This window comes from Haplochromis burtoni, unplaced genomic scaffold, assembly GCF_018398535.1.
Source record: "Haplochromis burtoni strain Fernald_Lab_line unplaced genomic scaffold, NCSU_Asbu1 Contig_450, whole genome shotgun sequence".
NCBI lineage: Eukaryota > Metazoa > Chordata > Actinopteri > Cichliformes > Cichlidae > Haplochromis > Haplochromis burtoni.
In genome coordinates, this window is record NW_024582811.1 from 374,925 (window position 1) to 387,342 (window position 12,418).

Here is a 12,418-nt window from a genome sequence, read left to right on the forward strand (position 1 = left end):
TTTTACATTTGTTTTGGTTTTTATTGCCTTTTGAGTCAAAAGTCTCCAGAGGCAGATGCTTGGTTTCCTGGTATTTCAAGACATTAGTGCAATGGAAAGGGATTTAAAAAAAGAAAGAAAGGAAACAGTGGAAAGTGAATCTCACATGAAGCAGAGGAGCTCAGAGTTCTCTCACTAGTCTAAATATCTTCAGAAGTGAGTGCAGATAGTAGTGGGAACATTTACTCAAGTACTTAAAATACATAAAGTCTGTGTTTCAGGTAGGTGTTTCCATGTTATACTAGATTCTGCTATTGTCATGGTTGGCTGTGTGGCAGGCGAGCAGAAGCGGTGGACGCAAAAATGCAGGAGTCTTGGAGACGGGAATAAACTGAAAACGCAGCTTTATTGCTGGAAGAATGATTGACAAAATAAAACTTACAAAAGGAAAACAAGACTGTAAAGCGAGGTGCTGGAGGACTGGACATTACAAACACACAGCAGGTTGACGGTACGACGCGACAGGGAGCCCAGGAAAACACAGGGCTTAAATACACAGGGGAGTAATTAGGGAATGGGCGGGAGGGAGGGAGACACAGCTGGGAGAAATCAGGCTAACGAGACAGGGGAGAGGTAAAACTGAACACACTGACATAAGACATGAACTTTCAAAGTAAAACAGGAAATAAGAAACAAATCACAAAACCGCAAACATATCCACAGTCATCCAGGACACACATACACACATATACATATATACACACTCTGCACAGTTATGTGTTAAAAATACAGTAGATCAGGTCCATCAGTCAGAAACGGAGCCTGGAGACGTGTGAGACAAAGCTTTTGTAGCTCTTTGTCGACGTTCCTCATAATATTTCTAAAAAAACAGAAAAGCGAGAAAACAAACATCGTTAGGCCAACAGTGTGATTTTGTGTGCTGAATCGTGTATATGTATGTGCGTGCGTACCTGCAGGTTGTCGTAGTGTTTCTGGCTGCAGCAGTGGAGTTCCTTGGCGGTCTTCTCATTCAGGCAGAAAACAGAGCAGATGTTACAGAAAAATCCTGATTTAGGGACCACAAACTCCTGACCTGCAGAGAAGCAGAAACAGGAAGATTAGACAAGTATTAACAACAAATTTGAATTTAGAGTGTGTGTGTGTGTCTGACCGATGGGGCTGTTAGGGTTGAACTGAGGCAGTCTGAAATCTGCTACAACACACGGAGACTGAGAGCGAGATGCTTTGCCTCAGTCCGACAAGCTCCCTCCTGCGTTTAGCCACAACTGAAAATGAAAAGAGCGACACGTTAATCATCAACGAATCTGCTACAGGAGCCACTGGGTTTATAAAATATTGAAACATTCAATTATAACTCAATAATAATTGAACAAATGATTTCGATTTACTTGAAAAGCTGAAACCTTCATCGGCCACTTTATTAGGTACACCTGTTTGACTGCTCATTAATGCGACTCTCTAATCAGCCAATCACATGGCAGCAACTCAGTGATTTAGGTATGTAGACATGGTCAGGTGACCTGCTGAAATTCAAACTGAGCATCAGAATGAAGAAGAAAAATAATTTAAGTCACTTAAACGTGGCATGTTTGCTGATCTTAGCATTTCAAAAACTGCTGATCTGCTGGGATTTTCCCACAGAAGCATCTCTAGGGTTTACATAAAACCGTCTGAAACAGAAAATATCCAGTGAGTGGCAGTTCCCTGGAGGAAATGCATTTTTGAGTTTAGAGGAGAATGAAATAACTGCTTCACGCTGACCGGAAGGCCAGAGCAAGCCAAACAACCACTTATTACAATGCACAAGAGTATCTCTGAACGCACAGCACATCCAACACTGAAGCAGATGAGCTACAGCAGCAGAAGACCACACTGGGTTCGACTTCTCTAAGCTAAGAACGCAAAACTGAGGGTACAATTCACACAGGCTCAGCAACGCTGTAAAATAAAAACACTGCCTGGTCTGTTGAAGCTCAGTTTCTGCTGTGACATTAGGATGGTAGGGTCAGAAATCTTGGATCCATCCTGCCTTGTATCAAAATCTCAGGCTGGTGATGGTGTGGGACATAGTCATCGCACCAACGGAGCATTTCTTAAACACCACATATGTAAAATATATTACTACCACCAGGCTGAATGTCTGTAGCACAGTGAGGAGCACAAATATGAGATCAGAGCCACAAAATATCACAACTTGTCTTTTTATATTCACTTTACTGTGTTTTGGCTGTCAGCGCGGTGTATTTTGCTGATTTAAAGCAGCTCTTTGTACCTTTAATGTCGGCCATGCTCCATCCATCATTCTCCTCTCCCTCCTGTGTCTCGTCATCAGGACACTTGGGCTCTGGCTGCTGTCCAGCAGGGGCGGCTGCAGCATCGGGCTGGGTCCCTGCTTCCTCCTCGGTCCTCTGGCTCTCCGCCTGGCAGTCACCTTTGCTCACTGCATCAGTCGATTCTGCGGTCTTCTTGGTTTTCATTTTGAGGTTAACTTTGTTGTCACCAGAGTCTTGCAGACGCTGTTTCAGGCTCTTCAAACTGAATTTAAAAGCAAAGATGCCAGTAGGTTACCACGAAAAGAGGTTTGTTGGCACAAAATGTTCATGTGAAATAAGAAATTCCATTTCAAATTCCTAATCTAGAGTTGCTTATATCTAAATCACATTCTTCTCTTTTTGCATCTTTGGGAACTGTTTACTACAGACGACCTTGAGGAGCGTATGGTATATTTGACTCTGCCACTAAAGCTGAAAAAGAAAGATACTCACGACTCAATACGTCCAGCTTTACTGCTATGAAGAGGAGAGAAAGAAGCACAAGGTCAGACAGACATGAAGACACTTTAAAGAAAATGAACAAACACAGTGTAAAATAAATTTCCTCTTTTTCTCACTTCTGATCGTGGGACACACTTACCAAGCAGATAAATAGTCCTTGGTGACTTTGCTCTCCATCACCTGTGTTAATCCACCAGGTTCGGCCATCTCAATGCATATCTGAGAGAACAGAAAGGATATTTGAGCAACACAGTGGTACTCAATGGGTGTGCTACAGGCACGATTTGTATTGTACAGGGCGATAAAGAATTTGTCCTGGCGAGTTTCTTTACTGCCCTGTACGATAGTACAAGGCAAAGAAAAAAAATCTTGGGGTTTTAAACTTGCAAATGGGAAATAAGTGCAAACATATTTCTATACTTTTGCAAAGTTTTTGATTGAACAATAAAACCACTGAGCAAGAAACACTAAAAGAATAACTTAGCGCTGCCTCAAACTGCAGGGATCTCCCCTGCTCGATGGGCCAGGACAAAAGGCTGAACAGGTCATAAGATTACTACTTGGTTGAGAACTTGGTGCATTTCAGGCAGTCCTTCTTCACCAGTGTTTGCAAAGGCATGTGTAATTCAGATTGCCTGCCGCAGGGATCTGTACATGGAATATTTAAACTTGCTCAACTCGTGTTAAAAAAACACAAAGTCTCCTTCAGACTCATTTAAAATGTTTCTCAATATGAAAAGAACAGCAGACACCATGACAAGCCTTGCAGCCTTCTGTAAAACATAAAAAAGTTGCACGTGTTTATGAAATCGTACCCTGTTGGCAAGCGGCAAGAATCTGACAAAAGCAGCGATGGACGCCACCACTTCCATGATCATCATGACAAGGTCCACATTCTACCAGTGTTGGATTTGTCAAAATCTGGAAGCAAGAAAACTGTCACTAATGAAGAAACATCAGTGGCTGTCCTAGCTTCATTCAGCAAGAGCCCACAGCGTAGCACTCGCCGCATGTCACTGGAGAGTGGCATTAGTCGAACATCCCTTCGGCGGATATTAGCTACTCACAAATGGCACCCTTACAAACTCCAGCTACTGCAGCATCTCAACGAGGATGACCCAGATCGGCCACAGAATTTGCAGAATGGGCAAAACAAAAATTGGAACAGGACCCTCAGTTCACGCAGAAGATTTTGTTCAGTGATGAGGCAAACTTTTATGTGAATGGTGAAGTTAACAAACAAAACCACCGCTATTGGTCTGACACTAACCCACATTGGATGGATCCCTCCAAGACTGTTGGAACAACAAAAGTGATGGTTTGGTGTGGTATATGGGGAACAACGATAGTGGGTCCATTCTTCATCAATGGAAACCTCAAGGCCACTGGATATTTGAAATTGCTACATGATGATGTAGATGAACAGTTTCCTGGCAAGTGGATTGGTCGTCGTGGGCCAGTTGAATGGCCCCCAAGGTCTCCCGATCTGACCCCCTTAGACTTTTATCTTTGGGGTCATCTGAAGGCAATTGTCTATGGTGTGAAGATACGAGATGTGCAGCACCTGAAACTACGGATACTGGATGCCTGTGCTGGCATTTCTCCTGCGGTGTTGCTATCAGTGTGTGAAGAGTGGGAGAAGAGGGTTGCATTGACAATCCAACACAATGGGCAGCACATTGAACACATTTTATAAGTGGTCAGAAACTTGTAAATAACTCATGAAAGAATAAAGTTACGTTGAAACCAAGCACACCATTGTTTTTCTTGTGACATTACCAATAAGTTTGATGTGTCACATGCCCTCTTCCTATTGAACAAAGTTGTATCCAAGATGGCCGACTTCTAAATGGCCACCATGGTCACCACCCATCTTGAGGAGTTTGCCCCCTCACATATACTAATGTGCCACAAACAGGACTTTAATATCACCAACCATTCCCATGTTATTACGGTGTATCCATATAAATGGCCACCCTGTATTTTCCAAGTCATCAGCATGCTGTGCTAGTTCCTCTACCCACTTCTTCAATGATTGGAGCTTGCCCAGGGTCACCGTCGTGACATCCGCCATAGCCAAGATCCGGGCGTCCGCTTCCTTTATGTGCGTGTCATGGTCCTCCAGTTGTTTCCCTTGTGCTTGTAAATAGCAGGGAGACCCGGCTTGAGTTTATCTTCAATGACTTCACAGTTACTTCCTGAATCACCTCACAAACTAATGGATGTGTTCCAATATTCAACTCTGCATCAGTTCCCATGCTAGTTCCCTCATTTGCCTCTCCGCTCTGCAAGTTGGGGTCCCCCACAGTGTTGGGTATTACAACTTTCCTTCACGGCATGTTGTCAGACTGTCCCAAAAAGTAGCTGCTAATGCTCATCCCAGGCTTACAGATAATGTCACTGTAGTAACTTGTAATAAATTGCATTTCTAAAGTTATGGGTGTAGAATCAGTGAACTGGTGTACTAGCACTCCCTAGTACAACCTCACTACAAGCTGCCATCTTGAAAACCAATGACCAATGGTCTTTTAAAACTACTTCAGCCTGAAATATAAATATCAAATATTATAGTTTTTGGATTTTACCTGTTAAAGAAGAAGAGTTTTGCCCTGTAAACACCATCAAAAATGAGCATCCCTACATAAGCCACTAAGTGTTTCCCATTCAAGGTTTTAGCATGGCCACAATTTGCTGCAGGATTTCATCCATCAGCAGCAGTGCAAACCTTTGGCTACTGGGAGGTAGTAGAGCATTGCAGTCTTTGTTGAAGACCAAAATATGGGGATAAGGAGTCCATCCTGTGACTGCTTCAACCATCTTTTCACTCTCACCTTCAGATGAGTCAGAGTTGGACTCCAGCTGGTCTGTTTCTACGTCCGAGGCCTCCTCCATGTCAGCCCGGAGGAGTATGATGTGTCTTTTCCAGAGGCTCCTCTATGCTGTAAAGTCTTGCCATCTTCTTGCAGAGTGCTCCTGCACTACTGCTCATACTTCTAACCATGGCTGCAGTGCAGTTGCATGAATTACCTGAGCTTTGGTTCTTGCTGCTGAGATAGCTTTGAAGCTCTGAAAGGTCACCTATCAGTAATTATTATTGAATTAGTTTATAACACACAGTGTGGCCTTCTAAGAAAAAAAGACTTGCACACACAAAATTATCTAACATCATTAGCAGCACACGTTCATCATTTCATTAGCAAGACACCCATTTGGTTGGACAAATATAAAAACAAAACATTAAAGGCAAGTTGTCAAAAATGAAATCTTAGCATAAAGGAATTCGTTAGTTGATTTGGGATCAAAAATTGTATTTTCACTTGTTTAAATGGGACATGTTTTGGCCAGAAGATAAATTGTGCCGGCTTTTGCATGGCTTAGCCATTTTAAGCTTATTTAAGGAAATGAGACAACAATTCTAAAATGAAAATAAAAAATTATATCTACTAGCAAATATGGGGTTTTATTCGTTCAGCGCAGCCAAAATAGCACAAAAATTAAAACTTGGAATGGCACAAAATGTGCCCAGAATCATATAAGAGTTAAAGATGCACTTAAAATAGGTTCTCTTTGACAGCCATAATCGTAGAGCAAAACTGCTTTACAATAAAAAAAAATAGCAACTCTGGGAGTGAATGGTAAATGGACTTTAAAGCACTTTTCTATTCTATCTGTGCACTCAAAGCGCTTTATAAAAGCTGGGACAATTCCTGAGTCAGATCATTCTGTATCCAACATTTAGACCCTGATGGATGCATCTGTGAACAACTTTGGTATCTTTCAAACAAACTGGATCAGCCAGGGACCAAAACACCAAAACTTCCTGAGGTACATCCACCCCGGCGTGACATTAAAATTGCCTTCTGAGAATGCACTTAAAGGTCCTCTGCTGCCACCCTATGGTATAGCTTCAGAAACAATTTGACATGTTTTTTACTTAATGACATGATAATAGTAAGACATGGTAATATTTTTTAAAGACTGAGCACTAAATGTAACACTGTCAATGAAATAGCATTTGTACTTAGAAATATAAAACAATTAGTGAAACACAAAATGTAAATACAGATAAAGGGATGAATATTTATAATATTGACAATAATATTTTTATATGTGCAATAGCAGGAACTGGAAGTGCACACCACATCAGCAAACAAACAAAATCACTGAAACTAGTGATCCTCATGATTTACTGCATTGTGACAGGTGTGATTTCTGGTAACAGCTCTCTACTTGCGCTAGGAGCTTTAAGAGTGAAGAAGGGTTATATGGGAAGAGCTTCTTTGTGTGCAGCCTCGTTACCACCTCTCTAAGCTGTGACAAACAATGGAGTGCTCTGACTGATATTTCACCTGTAAGCTGCCATGACAGAGATGCCATGTTTGCGCGTGATGTTTCTTCACTCTGCAACACTGGCTGTAATAATCCTTCCGGTCTTGGACTCAGTAAAGCTGTTGACTTATATGGTTTCCCATTCAAGGCACAGACAGATTCCACTGTATTCTCAGAATCAGACTCATCAGAAGTATCATACTCTACAAGGCGAAGCTCTGAAGCCATACCTAGCCTTCCAGCTGGTGGAATAACACAGGAACCAGATTCTACTTTATCTGGCTCTCCTTTACATTTCAATGTTGACCTATCGGCGCCTAACTTCTTCTGCTGTGAAAGACAACAGTCTGACATAGTGATACGTCCACATGCTGCAGCGAAGCCCTGCCAATCATCTCGGAGGCATTTCAAGTACTGCACAAAGTACTCCAGGAAGCAGGTTTCAGCTGAGATCAGAAAGTCTAGGAGGATGCTATAGTCAAAGGACATGCTCTGAAGCAGAAGCACAAAGTGACAGTGAGGGTTAAAGCCAGATGCACAGGCCGTCTCCAGCACTGCAAATTCATCCATCCCAGAAGTCAGTCTAAAAATGAGAGAAAAATCTAATTAGAACATATCACGTAAACACTAACAGCTTATTTGAATTTTTCTCTTCTGGTAAAGTGAAAGACAGTGAAGTATCAGTAAACAGTGACAGAAACACACACATGTATATTTTAAATCTGAATACTTTTACATGTGTAGAAGTTATCTTTAAGCATCTTTAAAGATGGTAAACTAACACCAGGACCTCTTTACCATTATAGTTTTTATATCATACCCAAATCTGGTATCTGTTTTACCTGTAATGAAGAAATGTGTAGAGCAGAGCTTTAGCTGCCTCCATCATGTCATCATCCTGTTCTCCAAACAGCATGCTGATCCAGCAGCAGAGATGAGTGACCGCTCTCTGTTTGAACCTGTACTGTCTCAGGAAGCCCCACAGACTCTGCAGGTATGCATGAACCTCTGTTGCAGTCTTCACTTCTGTGTTGAGAAGATAATCATACGCCTAAGTCACAGCAGAAAGCATATAAAGGCTTTTAAGATCATTGGTAAACTTTCTGGGTGAAACCTGACCTGTTTAGAGAAAGAGATTAAAGGTAAAGACCCGACAATAATACAAAGAAAACTGCAGCAATCAAACAACCTCCGCTGAGTAAACATTTGGCGACAGTGGAATGGAAAAACGAAACTCTTTTAAAAAAAAAAAAGTAAAAGTAAAGTGTGCGTGTTAGTCCCCATGGGGAAATAGTTCCTCTGCATTTAACCCATTCACCCAGTGAAGCAGTGGGCAGCCACCAATGCAGCGCCCGGGGAGCAGTGTGTAGGGACGGTACCTTGCTCAGGGGTACCTCAGGGTAGCCGTTCAGTGGAGTCGAACCCCCGACCTTCCGATCATGGGGCCACCACTCTACCTACTGAACTATCCCTGCCCATTGGAGGACATAAAGGACGAAACCTCCGTCAGAAACTCCGTCAGGGAGGAGCAGCCATCTGCCGCATAACCAGGTGTGGGTGATGGCAGAGAGCCAGGACAAAAACATTTTATTTATTGATATCGATTGTCCACCTGGCACTTCGAGCTTCTCTCTAATTTATCACACTCAGTTCAGATAAAATAATTACTGTGGGTGACTTAAACATAGATGCAGCTTCAACTCTGCATTTAATCTGTTATTAAACGGCTTCTCTCCAAATGTAAAAGGACCCACCCACCACTTCAATCACACTCTGGAGCTTGTTCTGACATATGGCATAGAAACTGAACATTTAACAGTTTTTCCTGAAAACCCTCTTTTGACTGATCATTTCTTAATAACTTTAGATTTACAATCATTGGCTACACAACATTTGAAATATCAAATGTCATTTTCAAAGCATCTGTCATCCAGATTTTTGTCTTTGACTTGACTGGTCAGGGGAGAGAACAGACACTGAGTGAAAACATTCAACATTTCTTTCATTGTTTTTCCACTGAATGTGCTGCTGAGATTTCTGGGTGAGGAAAAAAACCCAGTACTATCACGGTTATCAAAAAGAAGAGCTTCAAATGATTTGTTTTTAATTTAATTGGTTTAAAGTTCAGCAACATCTTTAATTGTACTCATGCAAGAATGATAGATCATCAACCACGCTGGTATTTCTTTTTAATTCTCACCTGATCCTGCAGCTGTTTGGATGCAAAGCTCTATGGACTTGAGAATAATGAGGCTGACAGCTCTCAGCATCATGCAATCCCAGTTCTGCATCTGATCTCCCAGAATGTCCCTGGTTCCTCCAAAGAAAGCGCCAGACTGCATTTGAATACTCAGTAACCAATTGTCAGAAGCTGCTTTTAACACAGTCCGAGCTAGAATGCTCATATCAGAGCTCCAGTTTCCACACGTCCTCCCTGACGCCACATCGCCTGAAATCCAGTCCTCTCCAGCCTTCTGGAGGATTGCTCTCTTTAGAAGAAGCAGCACTCTCTTTTTAACATAATACTCTGAGGAGCAGCAGATGTTTAGGAGGGCCAACGAGTGAAGGTGGGTTACTCTCTGACTCTTCAAACGGACACCAGCTCCACATACCAAACTAGAAGAAGTCAGCACCTCAAGCAGGTCTAGCAGTAGACATAATGATGTTCCCCAGTGTGAGCTTCTGGTAAAATCCACTGAATGCTGTGACATGTGTTTCTTCTCTTCAGGGAGCAGTTTTGAACATAGAACACTTAGAGTGAGGTCAAAACCTACCAGAAGTGTCATGAGCTCTAATGGAAGGAAAAAAAAGGCATTCAAAATGTGAGAGTAGACAAAATCAACCGTCATCCTGTAAGCATCATATCTGCCCATATCTTACCCCAAGGAGTTAGCCTAGCTACAGAACAAATGATTTCAATAACAAACTCATCTTTCAGAAAATTCATTTAAATGTTCAAAATCTTAAAATGTTCTGGCTGCAGTTTCTACAATTTTCTGTATTTTTGTTACCATTATAGCCTAGATATCACGGACTCCTTGGACTCCTTGAAAATGAAAATTACTAACACCGTTTACCTCGATGAGCTCCTTTAAGAAGTTTTTTGGAGACTTCAGTCAGTGACCACAAACAGGCATCTAATTCAGCACCAGGCCACGGGTTCTGAAATGCTTGTTCACATTTCCTCTGCCAGGCAGGACTGATAAGTCCCTAAGAAATTTAAGCATACAAGCACTCAAATTCAATTTTAAACTGTCAAATCACAACAGCAGTCGCTTCGAGGTGCTCAATACTGAAAGGTAAAGACACTAAAATTTTACAGAGAAACCCTAACAGATAACTTCCTATGAGTAAGGACTTGGCAACAGTGGGGAGGAAAAACTCCCTTTCAACCTTCATTTCAAAAGGGAGTTCCTTTCCACTGTTGTCCAACCCGTCAGAACCAGGTCGCGGCAGCCATCTGCCATGACCAGTCGGGCGGGGGACCAGATAAAAGACATGCTGTGAAAGAGCCGTTGATGGTGAGTAAAAAAGGGTAAGAGAAGGAGAAACGCTCAGTGCATCTTGAGAGGACCCCAGCAGCCTAAGTCTACTGCTAAGTCCTACTAAGTGTGGATTCAAGGTCACACGATTCAGCCATAGCTGTAAGCTTTCAGAACAAGGAAAGTCCTCAGCCTAATCTTAAAAGTAGAAAGGGTCTCTGTCTCCCAAATCCAAGCTGGAAGCTGGGTCCACAGACAAGGTGCCTGATACCTGAAGGTTCTGCCTCCCTACTTTTAAATATCCCAGTAACCACAAGTAAATCTGCAATCTGAGAGCAAAGTGCTCCATTGGGGTGATATGGTACTATACATCTTCCTGATGGCCACAATAAATGATGTGGCTCTTTGTTGTTTCACCCTGGATAGTGCTTCTGACACTTGGTCTCCTTCCCTCCGCTCAGCGTACAGTCTCAGAGGGCTAGATGCATAAGTAAGAAGCTTCGTTGTCTTGATGTCAGTGGATTTGATCTCCTCCTTTGGGTGTAGGTGGCGATTGCCTTGATCTTGTTCTTCCCATTCACCTACTTCTCAGGACCTGCCTTACTCGCTGGGTTGTTGTAGCTTTCCTAGTAGCCTTTTCATGGTTCCCAATTGGCTATTTTCAGTGTGTTGCCTTCTGATAGACCTTAGAGGATTGCAGTAACTACCTTTCCTCTCTTTTTTTACTATTAGGGTTCTGCTCATCTTGTGTAGCTCTATGAATTCCAGGTTCCATGTCTGAGGTTTTGAGTCATAGGCTTTCTTGTAAGTTCAGGTGGTGCACAGGTTGGCCAGTCTGGTCTTAGTCGTACAACCTACCAGTTGCTGAAGTTTTACCCTAGAACCTTCTGGCGTCTCCTTTTACATTACTTTAAACTTTGCTTTGTTCACCATTCTTAACATTACACACAATGAACAGTGTTGCATATTTTTTAATAGTATGTGATTTACAGTAGGTAGGCTAAAGCGCTTCGGTCATCTCAGAGACGGAAACAAAAAGTCGTTGCTGAAGACGAATCCCCAAAGAATGACTACTTACAGATTTGCAGACAAGGTAAAAAACACAGTTTGATGCCGTCTTTGCAGCCAGATGTGAGATAATGTGGTCCTCGGCTTGGAACCGCTTTACCTGTGGAAAAGGTAATTAAATCAATTATTAAGATAACTTTACGTCTTTACTCCCTGAGCAGTGGTAGCACTTACAAGGTGCGTGATGAGATCCATGTCTTCAAGCAATACTTTTAGGACCTCCGCATAATAAAACCTAACGTCTGGATGCAGCCCCTGAGACGTCAGATTGGAAGAAACCCTCTCGAGGAAAGACATGCACATGCAAGTCAGCTCCGCACTGTTTTCACCGCAGTACTCTGAGGGGGAACCTTCTCTGCCTTTCCCGTGGACAGGTCCACAAAAGCCGGAATATATTACGCTCGCTACATCGGCAGCATTTTGAGGGGGATACGATCCCGCAAGAAAGCATCTGTACGCTTCTGTCAAACAGTTAAAAAGCCCTGTCATTACGGACAGGTCTTCGTCTTTACAACTCATATTGCCCTCCATTGCGCGGCTACTTCCGCGTGGATCTCCCACGTGATATACACGGAAGTACCCCTACAAAATACGTGAAGCATTACCAAAATAAAACAAAAAAGTCCAATAAATGAAAATACAACTTTATATTGTTGTTGTTGTTTTTACATTGTGGGGAATATATAATAGTGAATATAATACGAGCACTTTATTTACTACAATGACCATGGATTTATATAATGTGTCTAGTTTCAGAAAGTTCAT

The 12,418-nt window shown here is 42.2% G+C and overlaps 2 protein-coding genes across 2 annotated transcripts; both read right to left on the reverse strand.

Moving 5' to 3' along the window:
• Nucleotides 1–366: 366 nt before the first annotated feature.
• Nucleotides 367–3,798, reverse strand: LOC106633764. The gene is made up of 7 exons (XM_042213537.1): nucleotides 3,590–3,798; nucleotides 2,914–2,993; nucleotides 2,766–2,789; nucleotides 2,273–2,535; nucleotides 1,151–1,265; nucleotides 951–1,072; nucleotides 367–859 (listed from the first exon to the last, which is right to left on the reverse strand). Exons 1-5 carry the CDS (start codon nucleotides 3,653–3,655, stop codon nucleotides 1,162–1,164), a joined length of 537 nt encoding a protein of 178 aa, XP_042069471.1. The 5' UTR covers nucleotides 3,656–3,798; the 3' UTR covers nucleotides 367–859; nucleotides 951–1,072; nucleotides 1,151–1,161.
• A 2,263-nt stretch (nucleotides 3,799–6,061) lies between these two features.
• Nucleotides 6,062–12,224, reverse strand: lins1 (lines homolog 1). Its single transcript, XM_005945721.3, has 6 exons — nucleotides 11,828–12,224; nucleotides 11,664–11,753; nucleotides 10,181–10,313; nucleotides 9,304–9,894; nucleotides 7,946–8,129; nucleotides 6,062–7,686 (listed from the first exon to the last, which is right to left on the reverse strand). The coding sequence occupies exons 1-6, from the start codon at nucleotides 12,182–12,184 to the stop codon at nucleotides 6,954–6,956; spliced, it is 2,088 nt and encodes a 695-aa protein (XP_005945783.1). The 5' UTR covers nucleotides 12,185–12,224; the 3' UTR covers nucleotides 6,062–6,953.
• Nucleotides 12,225–12,418: the final 194 nt, after the last annotated feature.